The following is a 22,055-nucleotide window of genomic DNA, read 5'->3' on the forward strand; positions in this document are numbered from 1 at the left end:
AAGAAGTAAAATCTTGGTTTCTGATTCCACTAAAATCTGTCCACCAACCCTCAAACTGATTAACCTCGTACTCCGGACAAGCAGCATTAAACTCCCTTTACGGCATCTCAAAACTGCCCATGCCCTCTATAGAGGAGCCTCAAAGACAGCATCGCCACCTTTAAGAGAATCCTCCAGTCGCTGCTCACCCAGCAACATACTCCAAGAAATCCAACGCTATTTCCCCTATCTTGAGGGATCTACAGGAGGTCAAGATAAAATGTAAAATAGTGCTGAACTTTATATTTTTGATAAGCATCTTATCAACACGCCACACTAATCTCTGGAGGTAAAAAAAATCTAAGAAGCTAATGAGCCCTCTGAAGAAAAGTTGACCAATTTCAGGTAAAAAAAAAAAAAAAAAAAATAAAACACACACACACTAATATATATATATATATATATATATATATATATATATATATATATATATATGTCAAGGTTTGTGGACTTTTTTCTTTTTGATTTTGTTAAAGAACTGGCCTCGTACACAAGAGACACTAAGGACTTTTTAAAGCAAATTGATGAACTGATCTGGGATGAAAGCATGGTAATGATTACACTAGACATCTCGAGTCTGTATACGAGCATTGATCACCTCCAAGGACTTGAGACAATCAAATGGTTTCTAGGAAGAAAACCTATGAACTTATTTGAACACAACTGTATGATTATCGAATTTGTTGAATTCTGTTTATGCAACAATATATTTCTCTTCCAAGACCAACTCTTTAAACAGATACGCGGTACTGCGATGGGCACCTGCTTCGCCCCCAGCTATGCGAACCTCTTCGTGGGCTGGTGGGAGGAGCGGGTGGCCTGGGCAGAACCGGTTAATGCAGAATGGAATACTAGAGTTGTGAGCTGGAGCAGGTACATAGATGACCTATTTATCATCTATAGAGGTACCGAACAATCAGCTAGGGACTACATAGATATATTAAACACCAATATATTAAACCTGAAGTTCACAGGAGTAGTGAGCAAAGAAAGTGTAGAATTTTTGGATTTGAAGGTATTTCCTGAGAGAGGCAGACTGTGCACTGCGTTGCACAGGAAACCAACCGCGGGAAATTCCGTACTACACGCGAGTAGCTGTCACCCGGGGAGAACTATAACAAGTATCCCATACGGGGAATTGCTGAGAATCAAAAGAAACTGTACACGTCCATGTGACTATACAGTAGCAGCAAGGGAGAGCATGAACAGATTCAAAATGAGAGGGTACAGACAGGAGACTCTGGAAGAAGCCATGCTCAAAGTAGAAAAGAAATCCAGAAAAGAGTTGCTAGATGAGAACAGTACGATCAAAGACAAGAAAAAACTAATGGAAGGAACCAAAAATACCTTGAGGATGATCACAGATCACTCTGGGGATGCGGGAGCAATTAGAAAAATCTTTGCTAAACATTGGCACATTTTAAGATCAGACCCAACAATAGGGGAGGATCTGCCAAAAGCTCCCCTACTCACTTTTAGACGAGCTAAATCCCTACGCAACATACTGGTCCAAAGCCATTGCGAGAGTGACAGTAAAGTTCAACATTTTGGCAAACTTGCAGGATTCTACCCATGTCTTAAATGTAGGGCATGCAAGAATAGCAAAAAAACACTGGAGTACAAGGTACCAGGAATGAGGGAACCTAAGAAAATCAAAACTCTAATGAACTGCAACACAACCCACACGGTATATTGTTTGATATGTCCGTGTGGGTTGAGATATATTGGCAGTACAATTCACCCGACAAAGATCAGAATTTTAGAACATCTCAGGGCCATACAAAATAGAGATCCCACTTATCCAGTGGCACGGCATTTTGAGATGTTCCATCAAAGTAACAGAGACCTTTTAAGTTTCTTCTGTATGGACCAAGTGCCCAACAGTGTGAGAGGTGGTAACAGACTGCTGCAACTACGCAGACTGGAATCACGTCACATTATTGACAATCAGACCAAAAGACCAGGGGGCCTCAACAGTGGGGAGGAAATGGCTGTACATTTATAATATTCTCTACTCTGTAAGGTTTTGCGTCTTTTTGTTTTTCTGTTTTTTAAAATGAGAGATCAATGGGTTAATTATTATGAAAACGTATATTAGGATGTTAGCCCATCCAGGGCATAATTGCACTGTTTTCGGTTTTGTATGCATTAATGACTACATTATGTTCTTTGTAGTTTGTTTAAGCCCATCCAGGGCATAATTGTTTATGTTTATGTGAGTATAATGCATAGCACGAACCCATTCCAAGATGGATGACACCTTCACTGAAGTAAGTGCAGGTGTCCCTTGTTGATGTCTCTTAATGCAAAGATATTTAAATCTGTGGTAAACTGGCGCCGGCCTCTATTGACAAAGGCGGCAAGCCGAAACGCGTCTAGTGTGTGTGTAGACCTTTCAATTAAATACTTGAGAGGAGCGTTCTTGTGAGTGCTGGTGTTTTTTGGCCACGAGCGGGGGATTTGGAATCCGCACGGTTTCCGTCACCGTGCATGAAAGCACCCGATCGCGAGTGCAGGGCTCAAGACGGAGCGAGAGCATGATATATATATATATATATATATCCCACGTTGTTGGCTCGTTTTCGTCAGAGAAGGTTGCGCTCTCCCCAGTGCGGTATCCTACGGTCGAGCCCAGACCGTTACAATGTATCCAAAATCTCTTTGAACAAAGAGAAAGCAGGGTCGCACTCCGCAAATGTAAGAGATATTTTTTATTTTAGCCCAATTACTTTGTGCAATCAATCCATAAACAAAGCGACGCGTTTCGGTCTTGCCACAAGACCTTGCTCACGACACTGTGGCGTGGTTCACGTTTACAATATAACAATTTTTTGAAAAAAAAACCCAAAAGCATTTCCTGTCATGTGACTTTCCTAAGCATTATGGGACTTGTAGTCATCAACCCCTTTCAACATAAAAGTTAAACATTTGGCCACATGTTTTAGTAACATTCAAACGAAAATAATTCCTCAGCGAATATATGCGGTTATTTTCGCAAACCCATACTGCCACAGTCCATATTTGTGGAAAATAAACACTTATAAATTGGAATGTGAGGTGCCCAAATAACTTGTAAATATAAAATACTCAAGGCATAATATTTAACCTGTTGTTCTAGTATTATTGCTCATCAATGATACCCCTCCAGTGCTAACCTGGGTACCTCTGTAAGTCCGGGTTAAAAAAAATTAGGTCTCTTAGCTGACCTAATTTTTTTTAACCCGGACTTACAGAGGTACCCAGGTTAGCAGATGAACATTTAGAGGCATGTTTATAAGATTTGTAGGTCACACCCCACTGGAGGGGTATCATTGATGAGCAATAATACTAGAACAACAGGTTAAATATTATGCCTTGAGTATTTTATATTTACAAGTTATTTGGGCACCTCACATTCCAATTTATAAGTGTTTATTTTCCACAAATATGGACTGTGGCAGTATGGGTTTGCGAAAATAACCGCATATATTCGCTGAGGAATTATTTTCGTTTGAATGTTACTAAAACATGTGGCCAAATGTTTAACTTTTATGTTGAAAGGGGTTGATGACTACAAGTCCCATAATGCTTAGGAAAGTCACATGACAGGAAATGCTTTTGGGTTTTTTTTCAAAAAATTGTTACTTATTGTAAACGTGAACCACGCCACAGTGTCGTGAGCAAGGTCTTGTGGCAAGACCGAAACGCGTCGCTTTGTTTATGGATTGATTGCACAAAGTAATTGGGCTAAAATAAAAAATATCTCTTACATTTGCGGAGTGCGACCCTGCTTTCTCTTTGTTCAAAGAGATTTTGGATATATATATATATATATATATATATATATATATATATATATATATATATATATATATAATACTGCTTTTGAAAACAGCCCTTCAATGCATAATGCAGGCTTCTATCCAAATCCTTTGGTGACAAATTAGTTCTTCATCTCCCTGCCCAAGACAGACGTGCCCGGACATATTCTGCCTTAGGATATGGGGGCTTGAGATGCAGGGCTGGATAATTGTGGGACGGGGGAAGTTGCTTACATGAAACTTACAGTAGAAGGAACTAGTAGGTGGTCGGATTCATGTGCTTTTCTAACGTTTGTGGGACATGCTGGGACTTTTTCAAATCAATGTGTGGTTTTGAGATACCAGATCTCCTTTTCTGAAATTTGTTATGGTGATATTAGTGTTTTCCTTTATGTTGGCCTGTGTATCTAGGAGCTGTACGTTTAATAAAAATGTATTAAAAAATATATACGAAAGGTCCAGCTGCCATACTTACACCATAGTTCATAGTAGTAGGTGCAGCACCCCGTCTCACCACAACAGTGGCCCGTCTCACACACATACGGCTGGTTGTTCACCCCGGGACAGTACTCACGAGCCTGAGGAGTGAAAAGTGGCAGCATGAGCATGCAAAGTGAACATATGTGCACAGTCATTCACTTTTAAGCCACAACAATAAATAGGACACTCAAGATCCATCATGCGCCCGGAGTGTCTAACCAGCAGGGCCCACTAGAAGCACCTTGCAGTCGGATCAGAGCACAAACCAGGTATGACAAGAATCACAGATTAAGAAACAGAACGTAAACACCATACACTAATTCTCAGTACTGCAAGGGGCAAGCGCAACGTCAACCTCAGCCAGTCAGTCCTGGACCGCTTACCTTTCAAGCCCATGATTTGCAATGTTTAAATAAAAGCCATTTTGATACGGTTTTGATTGACAAATGATTGGGCCATGAGTGCAGCCACTCTATATGGCACATCCAAAGGGAGCACTCCACTGTCGGATAGGTTTTGCAGCTGAAAGAGGCTACGCCCTTTGGATCTTCAGTCGCTGAAGTACATGGCAGCCAGCCGTTGTGATGTGCATACTCACTGGTTATTAATGGACTAGACTGACCAGTTAGAATATAGAGTTTTCGTAAATAAATGAAGGATTGCTGCCAACGAATAGCATCTGCTACCACGCATGCCAAAACGGCACGTGGCTTAACAGTCAATACCACGGCTGTGTCGTTACCACGAGTTCCATTACAAAGCAAGTCATTACAGCGACTTGCTTTAGGGAAGCGCTGGACTTTGGAATAGTTTAAATTACTCTTCCAACTCCAGTCGGAGTATCAGTGGGGAAGGTGCTGGACTCGAAATTCAAAACCAGTCCAGCACCGCGTGCCCTAAAGCAAGTGGTTGTCATGACGGGCATTGAAATGGAACTAGTGGTAGCGTTGTGGTACTGACTGCGCTGTAAAAGCACTACGATGTAATGCCTGCGTTGTAATAAGAGGTTTCCCCTGCCAACCAATAACAAGCATTTGCAATGCAACAGGTCTCACATTTACGAGAGTTTGAGGTATTGGCATTGTAAATGCCAATAACTTAAACTCTCACAAATATAAGACCTATAGCATTGCAAATCAAAAAAATTGTAAAAGTGGCCCATGCACACACACTCGTTAATGGAGGCTGCGCCCCTTTCTTTAGGCGAACTGCGTCTAAAGAAAGGGGCGCCACCACCATTAAAGTGAAAGTGCAGTATGGGGCGCTTTTACAAAAAAAAATAAAGCATTTGTTTGTCATTTTGTCAAACAAATGCTTTTTTGTAAAAGTGCCCCATGGAGCAGTTACACTCAATAGCGGCCGCAAACCTTTCTTTAGACACAGCTCGTCTAAAGAAAGTGACGCGGCCTCCATTAACATGAAAACGCGGAATGAGGCGCCAGTAAACAAAAAAAATAAAAAGTGAATACATAGAGAAAAAATAATAAAAAATAAATTAAAAAAAAGATGCGGCCGCGCTCAGTGCCGTAAATAAACCAAAGGGCCGGCCACCACTGTGGCGTGCTATGGAAAAAAAAGCGTTAGGAGACAGCGTGTCTTGCCTGCAACAGCAGAAAGGTGAAAACCATTCAAAGAAATGGTGCTCGGGGGCTGTAATTAAATCCTACTGAGTAATAACGCACGTAAGAGGGCCAGTCCTTATGGGAGGTTACAGGATGATGCAAGGCGGTACTAAGGAGGGACCATTAAGCATATTGAACAATAAAAAGCAACAGTTTACAAAGGACAAGACAAGCCAATGAAAAATATAGGCGGAGCTTCAAGCCCATACCTGAATACAGCATGCTTTGCAAAGCAGCGCATGCACTGCTCAGGCTCGATATAAACAAGCATTTCCAATGCAATAGGTCTCACTATTGGCGCTGTAAGTAACAATGCCTTTGATTTGTGTGTTCAGAAAACACACACTATGTACTTAAAGGCGTTGCTTAGAAGAAGCAAGGGTGGCAGTAACTGCACCTCTTTTACTGCCAGCCTTGCTTCTCGAAATTTATATTGTCTTACATCAGGAACTTTCACCAAGAAAACGAGTGAGAGTTTACTACTAGTCAACAATTCTTACTACAATCGTCTGAAGCTTCATCCTGGGTCAGTCTGCAGTGTCATTTCAGTGCCTGTCCGAAGTCATCCGCTGCAATCAACAGAGGGCATTGGGTGCAGGGCAATGGCTCTCACAAGGAACTGAAACCAGGATTGTATTTATTTCTAAAACAGGGTTAGAAGCGATTTATAAAAGAACAAGTAGTTAACTAGTTAAGGCACTGGAAAGCAGAAACTTCAGGACTGAGCGTACGGGCTAATGCAAGGAGCTAAGAAAGCGTCAAAGGAGGGGAGTACGACAAGCTGGAGCACCCCTTAGATCTAGTAGGCATGGTAGACTCAATCTTCTGCAGATGGTTTCAACTATACTTGCAGAAGGTGGTAAGAACTGCGAAAGCTTTATGATAGAAGGGCAAAGAAGTCATAACCAGGCCAAGAACAAACAAGGAAACAAAAGTATTGTCACGTGCATGAGAATGTGGTTTGTAGTTCCATCAATAGAAGCAGACCCCAGTTCAACCCAGAGCTTCTGAAACTAGCTAATGTGAAAGTCTAAAAGACACGAGCTGGTGGACACAAGCCCATTGAAGACCATAGATTTCTTAAGCGGGTTAATGTGAAACAGTCTCATCGACAGGCACTGTTTATATATCAAGAAACGGACTACTGAGTTGAAGCCGGTATACAAGCCCATTGTGAAGTTGCAGCCTTCAGACTACTTTCTCATCTAAAGGTTCTCATAAAAAAAATTGCATTTTTAAAAAAAAAAAAATAATTAAATGCATAAATAAGGATTTGAAACAAGCTAAATATTCAAGAAATCAAACCATGAAAAACAAATCAGCGAGCTGCTGCTGGCTGCACTTGTGCGGAAACACCGCCCTGAGAATAGAGGAGACTGATCTTGAAAAACACAAAGAAACAGGATTTCCTGCAGCGCACGAAGCACTTACGGAGTCTCCTAACAGAGAACAACTTTGACAACTGGGCCCTGTTCACATCTTGCCCACTTTCCCCAAATGTAGATTTAGTTCCCAATTACGTGCATTTTTTGCGGAACAAACAGTCATCACAAACGGTAACGAGATTTACAGTGTAGAGAGATGTCGCCCTTTATTCAACACTTACTGAGGTTTCAAGTCACGACGTAGTGACCGCTGATTACATTTTACAAGTACACTGGAGTCCGACTTGTCCTTAATTCTGCTACAGATTTTGGATTCGAGCCACATTCGGTTCTCTTAGCTCTCTAAGAGTACCACATTAATGTTGATATAAAGAGGTCAACTGTTATGCACTGGCTGGGCTGTCACAGGGTCACATATTCAGGGGGTCATAGTGTCGCTTTGGTCATATTTCCTTCGTTCCCTTCTAAAGTGAACGTATGATGGAGCGAGGGGCCTTTGCTACTTCTGCCTGGTCTGTCAGATGGAGGCAGCTGGTTTTAATTCATCTGGCGACTTCCGTCAGGCAGGCGGAGCAATGGGTCCTGGTGTATGGCATCTTGTGGGAGAGTATGAACTGGATATGCTCTTGATTTCATGACGGATGCTGGCAAGTGGGCTCATGCAGGCGTTGAACAGAGTGAGGATCCTTGTATCAGCTAGACTTCACCGTTGACGACACCCCCAAGATCATGAAGAGCATCCACTCTGGAGCACCCTCGGACCACTGTCCGCACCTTCATCGCCCACAAACTCTGCCGCACCATCAACTCCGGCACCTGCCCAGAAAACTGGAAACACGCAGCAGAAACCCTCTGCCAACCCGAAGGACCTCAAGAACTTCAGACCCATTCCCCCTGCTCCCCTTCAAGGCCATCAGTGCCCAACTTTGAGTTCATCGAAGCAAACCACATCCTGGATCTTTCCCAATCCAGCTCGTGAGGCAACCGCAGCACCGAAACCGCCCTCCTTGTCACTAGATAATGTCTACACCCTCCTCGACCAAGGCAAAACTGCAGCCCTCCTCCCCCTAGACCTCATGGCTGCCTTCAACGCCATCTCCCACCACACTATGCACAAGACTCCACGAAGCCGGCGCCTGCGACAAAGCCCTGCAATGGATCCTCTCCTTCCTCACTGGCCGAACACTGACTACCACCGTTCCACTCTGAACATACAGAGATCAGCTGCAGAGTGTCTAAGGGCTCCTCCCTAAGCCCCACTCTCTTCAACATGGACATGACCCCGCTTGCAGCCATCGTCAGTAGCCATGGAATCAACATAGTCTCCTATGCTGAAGACACCGAGCTGATTCTCTCCCTCACCAACAAACCCAGTCACCAAAAACAACTTCTACGACATGATGAAGGCTTTTCATCAAAACTTTATGGGTATTTGCTTAGGGATCTGCACATCCATTGAAAATAGTCAATTGAACATCAATCTGTTTAACTCGTGTCTTTCTTTTAGGGGTGCTACAATGGTGTTAGCAATACCCACCCATCAGGGTATAATAGCGTTAGGACAAATCCTAAAGCAACATACAAACTCAAAATACACCTGAGCACACCCAATTATAGTATCTATAATCCATAGGCATAATTAAAACCTGAGCACAATATCAAAGAATCAATTGCTTAAGTGTCCTCTGTCGTAATGGCACAAAAAACTTTTCAATCTGGTCCTGTCGCAGAGTTTTAATGGTCAAGAAACATGCAGAACAGCAGCAGCCGACGCACGTTTCGCCCCCCTGGGCTTTTTCAAGGCTTAAGTTTCGGAGCTATGCATCCTGTCTTATATAGTACTAATTGTGGTGCACAGATCACTTGCTTGATTAATTCCCGAATCACGGACGAAAGCTCACTAGTCTTATACGATGTCGGTATGTTCAACCAAAGTGCGTCCTGGTTTAAAAGTTTACCGCAGTTACGGAAAAAATTCCCCTTTAATTTCTTCAAATCATTTTCGGACCTTGATAAGTCCTCTGATCCGTATAATGCTGTCTTATTTGGATGAAACGGCAACTCGGCGTTCTCTAAAAATTATACCTATGGATTATAGATACTATAATTGGGTGTGCTCAGGTGTATTTTGAGTTTGACATGATGAAGGCTGTCGCCATCCGGATGAATGACAGCTGCCTTAAGCTAAACTCGGAGAAGACTGAAGTCTTCATCCTGGGCACCACCCGCTCCGCCTGGGACGGATCCTGGTGGCCCGCAGATCTTGGAACCTCCCCACCAAGTACAGACCACGCACGAAAGCTCAGCATCATTCTGGACTTCTCGCTCACCATGAACTGCCAGATCAATGTCGTCTCCTCCTGCTTCCACACGCTACGCCTGCTCCGTAAGATCTTCAAGTGGATCCCCACCGAGTCCAGAAAGACGATCACCCAAGCACTCTTCACCAGCAAATGACTACGGAAATGCACTCTATGCTGGCATCACCCAGAAACTCAAGAAACTGCAGAAAATTCAGAACGCCTCCGCCAGACTCATCCTCAATATCCCCCACATCACCAGCCACCTGAGAGACCTCCAATGGCTCCCAAACAACAAAAGAATCACCTTCAAACTCCTCATACATGTCTACAAAGCCCCACACAACGCGGCACCTGCATACCTCAACCACCGCCTCGCATTCCACGCACCCACCACAGACCTCCACTCAACCCAACAGGCCCTGGCTACCGCCCTACAAATCCACAAGACCACGGATGGGGGCAGATCCTTCTCCTACCTCGCAGCGAAAGACCTGGAACACCGACTCTCCACCTCAAGCAATCAGGTGTTAGAGGAAGGAGGATCAAGGGAAGAGAAAAGAGGTGACATGAACTGGACGCAGATACAAACTAGGTGGCTTCCAGTTGCAGTCTGGGCTACCGACTAAAAGAAGATGGGACAAGCAGCTTTCAAACAAAAATATAAAGGGGGACCCGTTGACCTTACATCAACCACTCAGATCAAGTCTTAGAAGAAACGCACTGGTCCTAATTTCATTTGGGTCGGGGGGGGGGGGGGGGGGGGGGGGTAGAAAGGCTACACCAATGTGCAAGTACAAATACGTCCACTGCGTGTTTGTTGTTGCCTTGGTACAATATTCAAGATTGAGATGGTTGTATGGACATGCTTTCAGTTGCTCAACAGCAAGACTGCGCTAACTGAAAGCATCGAATGCAACTCTGTATGACTGCTGCCTCAGGATAGTTTTACTCCAATTGCCAAAGATGGTGTCAGCATGATTGGACTACGTTCCGTTCCTCCTCGGCAGGAATTGCTGATTGAACCATAATATGGTAGTACTTTCTATGGTCTTTGTTAATTTGGGGACATCCCTGGCCAGCGAGCACATTCGTGTGGCCTTGCCTATGCCCGACCTCAGTGCATGGTGTCTCATGTGTCCATCCTTTCTTTGCAGTGAAAGACTCTGGGCTGTAGCACCCCTATATGCTCAGACATGCCGAGCTCCTGTTCACGTCTGAAGTCTTGTGTTTGTAGCATTTTCATGCGCCCTGCAAGACCCGACCTAATGCAAAAGGAGGCAGAGCATACACTGCTGACTGTAGGTAGGCAAAGCAAGAACGACCAGGCTGATCCAAGACGCTGTGGTTTTTACTCTCACCTGCCCTGGCAAGTTTCTGCAAGCTTAGCACATCCTAGCAAAGAAAGGAGAGTATTCAGTTATTTCAGTGCTGAATTAGTTAGCAGTCACTAGCAAAAGGGGACTAGTTAAAACAGATGATACTATGTAAAATTGGAATTGAACTCTACTTAGTCCAACGTGTCTGTGATTTCTATGTTGGTGAGCACTGTCAATTAAGTAACTGTAAGGCCCTTCGTTGATGTAAAATTTTGGTCCAGTTTATATGTTGATTGCCCTTTTTAAAAAATCTTAGAGCCCAAGTCTAGATATACAACACGACTTCTGCAATGCATCTGTTCTGAGAGTATTGTTAGTCTATATGTCTATATTCCGTCACCAGAGACAAACCCACATGGGTCTGGCTCCTACAACCCTGGCACACCGCGACTACACCAAATGTCTCTGAGGCATCTAATCTGCACATTACACTGGATCTGGAATTCTGCAGCCAAGCATAAGCAGGCAAGACCACTGCCTTCTGGTCCCTGCACTAGAGCTCTGCGGGTAGATGGTCTTTCAATGGTCTCTCTGCATTGTCCACCGAGCTATCCATGCAACAGTACATTCCTCAGGCACAGCAACTAAACATGTCTTTAACACTAAGCCCACAACCAACACCCTTGCAACCGCGATAAACAAACGACGTAGATACTTACTCATCCAATCCCAAAGTGATTTAGGCCTTGCAAGGGGAATCTGAACTGCATATAAATGGAAAAATAATAAGTGCCTCCAGTAGAAAGTATCAAATGCCTTGAGCATGGTGCTGTTTAGGAGACACAATCTGACACCAATAACCTTCTGCGTGGGCAGTTTAAAGAGAAATCGAGCAACGAGAGCGCTGTTTTGATAATCATCATCTCGCGCTCCATGATATTTTTTATTTAAGTGGAATATAGTAGTGTTCATCCAGATTTCAATTCCTGTATTTTTACGATTGGACTATTTTGTAGCAAACTGATACTTCGCAGCCTCTTGCGCGATAGAGGCCAGTGAAGGATTCTACCGATCCAAAAGGGCTTCGTCCCATGAAGATGAACATGTCGTCGTCAGCTCTATTCTGAACTTCAATGATCCAATTCAGAATAAAATGTTGGCAAAATGAAGTTCCAAACAGAGGAACCTTGGGAAATTCATATAATGCCCACTAAAGCACCTGTACATTGGCAGGTGTAGCAGGCTCTGGGAAGCAGGTATTAGACATCCGGTTGGCTGGGAGAAATACAGTAGCCTGGTTCAGGGGTTGGCTGGGCCACGGCCGTAAAGAATTTTGTGGGTCATAGTCTACACTTCAAAGCAATACATGTTTTAACCCAATGGAGAGACTAAAGCTGGGGAGAAGCGCCATAACTTGCTAGCTAAATATGAGGAGGGCAGAACGGTTTTTTATCTGCACCAATGTATGATGTTTGTCTGGGAGCCCAGGGAAAGGACCACTGCAATTCCTGAAACAGGACCACTAGGACCATCAATGAGATACTGTGGGAACTAGAGATCCCCACTGTAGCTTCAGGTGGTGGAAAGCCACCTATGTGATAAGTTTTCTTCAAGACGCCTATTACTAGGTGATCGTCTGCTTAAAAGATGAGGCATGCAGAACAATTAAAATGGAGGTGGGGCCCAAGTCAACGAAGACCTAAACGAAGTAAAATATCTGTGTCCTAGGTATTGGAGCAGAGATGGTACTGTTCATCCAAATCTGCATGAAGGGGGTTGCCTTCAGTACACGTCAAATCACTCTTCTAAGTGCAGATCATACTGATCTGTGGTGTGCTACACGTGTTTTTGAAAGAAATGAAGGCCATTTGCAAAAGTAGAAGTATGATGAAGTCAAACAATTTAGTGCAGAACTACTGTTGACCAGGATTTAGATGGGTAACAAGGATAATGTGGCCAAATATGCCAGAGGGCAGAAGCGCAGGCATTGCCCTGACCTCTAAAAGTAAGCAGTTCTTCTCCGGACTCCAGTTGAGCTGGAGACTTGGGATCAGCAGAGCTGACCTCATGCATTGTAGTTTGGACCTCTCACAGTTTCATTAGGGGCAAATGATGGGCGGTTAAGGGCTAGCATGCACACATCCACAAGGCAGCAATTCTAAATGTGAGGCCACATAGAACAGGTCTAACTGCTTTGGAGTTTTATTTTTTCTATGAAAATAGAGTTGCGTGCAATAGCCACTTTCTGTTTCTCTACTCCTTCCTTATGTAGGAAAGGTGTAACACCCCTACTGAATGAAGCAGTGTCTTTTCTTCAACGCTCAGTTACATTGTCTACACTGGTGGTGTGTGTTTCATGCATGTTCAAGGGTGCCCCATCATTTGTAGTCATTGCTTTGGGATGCCAGGGCATTTTCCACAAACATCAGGTGAGATTTCGCCCTAAGTGGGTCAGGGTAACAACCAATGGAATCCTTCTTTCGATCACTGCAATGGTCAACAAATACGAGCTCACACGAGATGATGAAAGTCATGAGCAAAGCATGGGCTTTTTGTACAAAGGTGAGTAAACCTTGACTGCAATAGCTGGAAACGAGGCCTGCACTGAGACTTGAGCAGCTGTCACAAAGGGGTCAATATATGGCACGTTGTTTAACAGGGAGGTGATTGAGCATGGATACATTTAATTTAAAGAAGTGATTGTAGAGGCATCTGTTTACTAAAGAAACAAAGAAGACAATTATCAGTTCCCCAATAAAAATGGCTATCAAAAAGACAAAGATATGAACCCCAAAAGTATTGTTACAGTATGGTTGGATGCATTTTGGATGAATTTTGCATGAGAACAACATGCCAATTCTTGGCAGAAATCGTGTTCTTGGGGTGTATAGTGGTTCAACACTTCTTGGACTCCTGTAAATACTTCCTTAACTATTCTGGGCGCTAACTATTCTCTGAAGAAAACAGAACACATTTTTTTGTGAGGCAGTCTACTTTTTACACAGGAATAAACACTGCCATGTCTTTCTTGAACTGTAGTGTTGTCTTCTTCAGGCTCCGCTTGGAGGTAGCTTTCAAGATTTTAACTAAACCTCGGTGCACTACAACTTATTAAGGATGTTCCAGTCATCTAGTTAACGCCATCCAGCACGTTAGCCTCCAACAGAGGCAAGGACAGGCTTGAGGGAAACATTTCAGGGTGGCTTCAGCCAACGCATGGCCACCAACGATAGACTGAACTAGGTCATCTGCCCGTACCAGGAGAGAACGGTCAACAAATTGCTGCTTCCAGACTAAATAGGAAATCTAGTTTGCGTCCAACCTCATGCCAGTGGTTTGTTACACAATGGTGATGCTGTCCCATTTTAAAGGCTGTTCGTTTCAACTACCCTTGGGTCAAATTAATTTACCACATGTGCAAAATATACGCTATTTGCCACAAAAATAGTGATTTTTTTGGTTAATCAAAACATTACATTCCAATGTCATTGAGGCAAAATGTAGGACTTTACATTTCATGCATTTACCACGCACACGCCTTTACGTATAGTTAATTGAAACAATATATTTTTCAATTCTTTTTCCACTTGTTCGGAGGTGGAACCTGCCCCCCACACCCACCTTCATTACATTACCTTTAATACCCTTATTGTCCCCTAATGGTAGGCTTAGCACCCTGTCCCTACCCACCACTAAACGCCAAAAAGCACTCTAACACTCAATACCCTTACCTGCCCCTAAACCCTAAAATAACCCTTACCACTCAATACCTTTACCCAACCCTAAAATTACCGTCTCACCCTATAGCCCAGCCCTACACCCTGAAAAAATACCTGTACCAACCTATGCCCTTACCCACCCCAAAAATTACCTTGAGCACCCTGTACCACTCCCCACACCCTAATTTATGCCTGTATTTATAGATCCTAATGGGCGTTTCCCACTGAGGCAACCTATTGCAGCGAAGGTTTCACACGGGAACTGCAGCAAGGATCTATCATATATACACAGTATCAAGATCCATAACCATGAAATGTACAAAGGTTCTGTTATATATCGCTCTTAAAACCCTTGGTGGCTTAAAGGAACTTAAACTAAGAGCCAGACATCTACCATGAAGTCAAGAATGTTCTCAGATGTAAAGTAAAAAGTACAAAAACATGCGGCACCATTCTGTACAGCCTCCCTTTTGAGGTCACATTGCGTAATCTAGCTTCAAGCCTGGTCAATTGTCGAAGCAAATAATGTATACTCACAAAAACAAGTCTTCGCATTAGAGTCCGGGACGCTTGCACGAGCCCAGGTGCTGTGCAGAGCCTATACCCAATTAGGAGATACAGGCCCCTACTCATTGGAATACATGTACTCCTCTCCCTGCCCCCACTGTGCGCTCAAACACAAATCTACTGTATTCCCTCTCTCCGGCTACTCCAAGCACTAGCCAAAGAATACGAAATACTCTGCCCCCGCTGTTGTGGTGTCCCACTCACAAAAGACTGAACCCATCTGTACTATTACAGTTACACACTCGTGAAACATTAGCGCACGAGTATACTCAGCGCTGCTGCGGCATACTGTGGGGCAAGTTTCCATTCCCGCTCCTATATTCCTGTAGTAAACGTTACTCCCTCAGCACACACTTGATTTACCGAATCTCCTCTCCCTAGGCGTATGCCCCAAAGAAGGCGTGGACAAAGAAGGTGAAATCTCACCAGAGGATGCAAGTGGGAAAGGAGAGATCAATGCCTGCGACAAATCGGAGGTTGTAAATCTCTGGGAAGTATATACGAACCTCACCAGGTTTTAAGTATCCTGCCCCCATCGCTTTCGTATATGAATCTCACCCCTGCCTAGGGCGAGATTCCCATCGTTCACTGCCTGCAGTGAGATCACTCCCCTTTCTCTGCATAGGGGATCTGTCGCTGGTTCCCCGACCTAGAGTTTATTGATCTGCCTCTTCCAGGGGGGGTTATCCCCCAGAACAGTATGATTCGATGCGGTGATACTATACACCTCACCACTCTATTCTCAAGGGCAGATCTGCCTCATTGTCTCTGTTGTATATAAAGCCCACTCTTCAGCTATCCATGGGGTAGGTTTACTTTGCCTCGTTCCCTGGGTATATTTACTCCCACTATTCTCGTCCCTACTGCATATCTGTCAAACACTGATTCCCTAAGTAGCCCCTTCCAACGTGGAGTGTTTATAGACATCCGGATCTAGGGGATATTTAACCCGGTGTCAATCATTCTTCTCTCTCTGATTTATTAACACCCTCTTCTCCTGGGGTATATTTACCACCTCCTTTTCTGAGTGTCTATCCACCCCTCCCTTCTACTAAGGGCACACTGCCCCCCTCTCTCTCGTCCCTAGGGTAACCCCGACCCCCTCTCTCTTCTCCTAAGGGTACACTGACTTCCCCACCTCTCGTCTCCCTATGGTACCCCGACCCCCCCTCTTCTCCTAGGGGTACACCGACCCCCGCACTTCTCCTAGGGGTAAACTCACCCCCCCCCCTTCTCCTAGGGGTACACTGCCCCCCTCTCTCTTCTCCTAAGGGTACACTGACCCCCCCCCCTCTCGTCTGCCTATGGTACCCCGAGTCCCCCTCTCTTCTCCTAGGAGTATACTGACCCCCCTCCCGCTGTCTTTCTGAGGTATATTTGCCCTGATCTTCTCTTAGGGTACATAGACACCGGCCTTCTCCTGGGGTATATTTATCAGCCTGCCCCCGATTTATTTGCTCCCGATCCTGGGGCGCACGTACCTCCTCTTTCCTTGAGTGTATATTGACCGTCTCTTCTCCTGGGGTACATAAATCACCCCCCGGTTTTTTTGCCCCAGTTCCTGGGGTACCCGTCCCCCCTCTTCCTTGAGTGTGCATTTACACTCCTCTCTCTCCTGTTCACCGAGCCCTCAACTATCCAGTGCGTTTGCTCTCCGCCACTGTACTCTTCCGAGGGTCATGTCGCGGTGTATCGCGATAGCCCGCTATGTCGCCTCCTCACCTGCAGCTGGCGCTGCCGGGCCGCCCAGGTCTCCTCCCCCGCCGGCCGGTCCGTGCTGCTGTTCCCGTGGCTCAGCCAGGCCCGCTCCATCCCTCCGTGTCTACAGGCCACCCCGCCGGCCCTCCGCTCTGCCTCCAGACATGCCCGGCTCCCCCCGGGCCGGATCCGCCAGGGCTTTCGCCGCCGCTGCCGACCCTGCCGCTGCCGCCATCACCCGCCGGCCAGCAGCAGTGCTCCCTGCCACCGCGCAGCCAATCAGCGCACGCTGCGGAGGTCACACTGACAGGGGCCTCCGCCAATCACCTGGGACGCTGCTAAGAGGCACGCCCATGCACTCACTGTTCACCAATCGCCTGCCTCGTGGGCCCACCCTTCCACCTCACCAAAGACTTCTCTAAAACAACAGGGTAGACAAAGAGCCCCGCGGGGCACGCCGTTCCACGATAGCCGACGTCTCAGCAGCCAATCAAGACCCAGAACGCTTGTTTTCGACAAAAAACTACCCAATGAGAGGCGAACAATGGAAACATATCCCGCCCAACGTGACTCAATACCCCTCACTGCCTGGACTTCCCCCCAGTAACAAGAAGGACATGGGAAACTTGTTTGTTCTGATAGACATAAAAGAGAGACAAACCGCCGAGTCCGTGACCTTGTCTGTCACGTGCACCGCCATCTTGGAGAGGGGCATGTCTTCGCGTAATCTCACCATACCCACTGGATATTAGCCACAGAATCAATTTATAGTAACAGATTTAAAGGCGAACAATCTTTTTTGTCAGCTACATTTAAATAGTGACACGTTCAACAGTTATATTTTTCTTTTAACGTTTAATTTAATTGCAAGTTTTTTTCCTGTTTCCACAGATCCGTTTATGTTTATGCGGGTTAGACAAAAATGAACCCTTCCACTCCCCTGAGCGATTGACACTTCTACTGCTAAACTGTGAATATTTTCTGATTAATTATGGCTGCCCTTTAAACCCCGTCCTCTATTCCCCAACCACACTCCCCATTTGGCCAGAGGTCCCTTCATGTCCCTGTGACCTCTCTGGACTGTGTATGTTCCTCTCTTTGTCCAGATCTGCTGTTATTCCATGTCACTGACCGCCATTCACCTCCTAAACTCCAGCCGCTAGCTTACATCAAATGGTCTACTACTGAACTGTCCAAAGTTCTCAACTGCCCAGATGGCTGTGTGCTGAGTGTCTGGCCTGTACATAAAGTTTGTCACTTCCATCTCTCCTTTGGAGTATGTGACCCTGGCCAGGCTGGGCCTTAGAATGAACCCCTTACTATGTGACCCCCGGCCAGGCTGGGCCTTACCCCCGGCAAATCTGAGCCTTTAGCATGTGACCCTCTGGCCAGGCTGGGCCTTTAGTATGTGACCCCCGGCCAGGCTGGACCTTAGTATGTGACCCCTTACTATATGACCCTGCCTAGGCTGGGCCTTTAGTATGTGACCCAGGCTGGTCATTAGTATTGTGACCCCTTGCCCAGGCTGGGCCTTAGTATGTGACCCAGGCTGGGCATTAGCATTGTGACCCCTTGCCTAGGCTGGGCCTTAGTATGTGACCCCTTGCCAGGCTGGGCCTTAGCATGTGACCCCTAGCCAGGCTGTGCCTTAGTACGTGGCCCCTTACTATATGACCCCTGCCCAGGCTGGGCCTTAGCATGTGACCCCTAACCAGGCTGTGCCTTAGTATGTGACCCCTTACTATGTGACCCCTAGCCAGGCTGTGCCTTAGTATGTGACCCCTTAGTATGTGACCCCTGCCCAGGCTGGGCCTTTGCATGTGACCCCTAGCCATGTTAGGCCTTAGTATGTGACCCTTTACTGTGTGACCCCTGCCCAGGCTGGGCCTTTAGTATGTGACCCAGGCTGGGCATTAGCATTGTGACCCCAGCCCAGGCTGGGCCTTAGTATGTAACCCCTGCCCAGGCTGGGCCTTAGCATGTGACCCCTAGCCAGGCTGGGCCTTAGTATGTGACTCCTTACTATGTAACCCCTGCCCAGGCTGGGCCTTAGCATGTGAGCCCTAGCCAGGCTGGGCCTTAGTATGTGACTCCTTACTATGTAACCCCTGCCCAGGCTGGGCCTTAGCATGTGACCCCTAGCCAGGCTGGGTCTTAGTATGTGACCCCTTCATATGTGACCCCTGCCTAGGCTGGGCCTTTAGTATCTGACCCAGGCTTGGCACTAGTATTGTGACCCCTTGCCCAGGCTGGGCCTTAGTATGTGACCCAGGCTGGGCATTAGCATTGTGACCCCTTGCCCAGGCTGGGCCTTAGTATGTGACTCCTTACTATGTAACCCCTGCCCAGGCTGGGCCTTAGCATGTGAGCCCTCGCCAGGCTGGGCCTTAGTATGTGACTCCTTACTATGTAACCCCTGCCTAGGCTGGGCCTTAGCATGTGACCCCTAGCCAGGCTGGGTCTTAGTATGTGACCCCTTACTATGTGACCCCTGCCCAGGCTGGGCCTTTAGTATGTGACCCAGGCTGGGCATTAGCATTGTGACCCCAGCCCAGGCTGGGCCTTAGCATGTGACTCATTAGCATGTGACCCCTGGCAAGACCAAGCCTTTAGCATTTGACCCCTGGCCTGGCTGGGCTCAAGGTCAGCAGAAGCCAAGAGAGGGCATGAGAGCTTGCCCTGACTAGGCAGCCACCACCTGTTCTGGTTTAGTTGAAACAATACTGGTTGACTGTTGTTGTTCTCGTAGAATGGCAGCGGCAGCCAGAACAACACGCTGGCCCTGTTTTGGCCCCATTAACCAGCACAACAAGTATCTTATCCGGTTTACCTACTCGTCCCACTTTCCTTCCTGTCAGCCGCAGCATGTTTGTTGTATACTGAAACATGAGCATATATTTTGGCACCTGTAGACGCCAGCATTTTGAAAACTATTTAATGTAGCTACAAGTGTTTCTAATATGGTCTATGCAAGGCTATCCGTATGCACTGTCGAGTCCCTCTTACTATTCTCAGGTCTGAAAAGGTCCAGCGTTAGCCTGTGAGTGGCACATGCTTTGTGTGGTTTTGGTAATTTTCTGTTATTCTTTTTAGAAAGAGCTTTAACCCGAATCACTTCCTTAAGACATATAGGTGAAGACACTATTGCTCATGTGTGACTTAACATGCGCAGGTGAATTTTATTAATCAGTGGCTATGTCATTTTTATAGCAATTTAAAGACTACCAGAATCTTAGTATTTCTGCACGTTTACACGTTTTACATGTACAGCAGCCCTGTGACTCCTTGTAAGACAATTATTAAAGCATATCCTTGCTGGCACAACAAAGCCAGATTTTTCGTAATAAAGTCAGTGCTACTTGTATCAGAGCAGTACTGCTTTCTGACACTGATTCCCATGAAAAGATATTGGCATACGCTCATTAATTGTTTTCTTCAAGTTTCTACTCTTTTACATGGCCCTGCTCTTATTTACTTGAAGTGAGAGAAAATATATGAAATGTTTCAAAATAGTATGTATTTGGAAATACATGCTCCGATTGAACAAAGGTGACCTCTGCACTGTCGAAATTGCAACCGCCTTAAATTATTTTTGACTGCTTGCTGGCTATTTTGCATTAAACTCATTAGACTTTATCTAACAGTCTGGGACATTGTATTCAGGAAAACCCTGTATGGTGGGCAAGCAAAGGAATGCTGGGACGCACTCCGCGCTACGCAACCTGTTTAAGGGACTCCCAATGTTCCTTACAGGCTCGGGTACGGGGGACAGCACAACCCAATGTATACACACAAAAAAACAACAGCCTATTTTTTTTATGAATAATCGATCTACAATAATGACTAACCCACTGTTATTTCTACAAATATTTTTATTACAAATCTTTAGCTTATATTATTCATGAAAAATACATACTAATTGGAACCTGTTGTTTCTTGGGATTCTTTTCAGGCACGGGAGTAGCCAGAAAAATAAAATACCCTCACTTCGACCCACATATAGCAATGAATGTGCTAGTAAAGTGAGTGATCCCTTTGTTTTTATGCATATTTTTATGTCTTACAATCTTTCTGTCCTTCTGTCAATTCTTCTCTAATTCCAGCTGACCTCGTCCTAGGTTTATATCCTTCTTCATATCCCTTTATTCTTATCATGTCTTTCCTTTGCACCTTTTTAGGTCTCGCGCCTAGCGATGCAGTGCGTAGCACTGCTCGCGCAGCGCAGCAAGAGTCATTTTGTCTGGGATTTAAAAACGGAGCCTGGAATCGCACACGCTTGTGTGTGTGCTTTTCTTTTTGGCTTCCATGATTGGCCTTTGCGTGCCGGTTTTTCCCAAAGACGGCACGCAATAGGCCAAAGGCGGGTGCATTGCTACGCCCATGGCCTATTGGTGTCTATTACGCGCACCAAAGGCCATGTGGTTTCAATTATCGTGCCCAGACACGGGCGCGACAATTGAAACCACATGTTCGCTGTGGCGTGCGCACCACTCGCGGGCGTGTTTTTTTTTTTTTTTACAATAGCTATCGCTTGTGCGATCGCTTTCACTGCTGCTTGTTTTGTAAAAGAACTGCTTTTGTGGCAGTTTTCATAGTCAATTGGTCAATTCGTTACTGCATTTCCATCCAGAGGTATGGTCATTATGCATTTGTTGGCTTGTGTGCGAGAGTATTCTAGGCTCCTATGCCATGTCTCAGTGCTGCATGCTTTTCATGGAAGCGTCACTGTAACTGCACAAATTCTGAATGTCTTTTGGTGTTCGTACATGCAGACTAGTGAATTCTTAATTGATATGTTAATTCTAAAATGTCTGGCATCACAAGTAATGAACATGCTTATTTAACATGTGTGGTTCACGTACATTATCTGAAATATCCCCCTTTGAATGCATGTATGTTTACTGTAGACCTCAGGTGATCATTTCCGTGGACTTCAGTCTCTTTTGGGTTCAGTGGTCTCTTTGTGAAAATTGTTGGACGCTTTCTCCCTCGGCCTGCTGGTGCACTTTTATGAGGTCTGGTTGCTGGCACTTTTTAAGGAAAGTCACCTGAGAAATGTTAAAATAACTGGAAGTTGCTGAACTTATGTGCACTCTGTTCCAAGATGAAAAGAGTGTTTCACTGCT

The 22,055-nt window shown here is 45.4% G+C and overlaps 1 protein-coding gene across 1 annotated transcript in view; it reads right to left on the reverse strand.

The window, feature by feature from the left end:
- The window catches only part of WBP1 (WW domain binding protein 1), a 37,806-nt gene extending 20,572 nt beyond the window's left edge, over positions 1–17,234 (reverse strand). Inside the window, exons 1-2 of the mRNA XM_085642913.1 lie at positions 16,954–17,234; positions 4,315–4,417 (exon numbers count right to left, since the gene is read on the reverse strand). Coding sequence (XP_085499039.1) covers positions 4,315–4,417; positions 16,954–17,043 — 193 coding nt within the window. The 5' untranslated portion in view covers positions 17,044–17,234. The remainder of the gene's footprint in view (positions 1–4,314; positions 4,418–16,953) is intronic.
- Positions 17,235–22,055: the final 4,821 nt, after the last annotated feature.

The sequence above is a fragment of the Triturus cristatus genome, chromosome 2_2, assembly GCF_964204655.1.
Source record: "Triturus cristatus chromosome 2_2, aTriCri1.1, whole genome shotgun sequence".
NCBI lineage: Eukaryota > Metazoa > Chordata > Amphibia > Caudata > Salamandridae > Triturus > Triturus cristatus.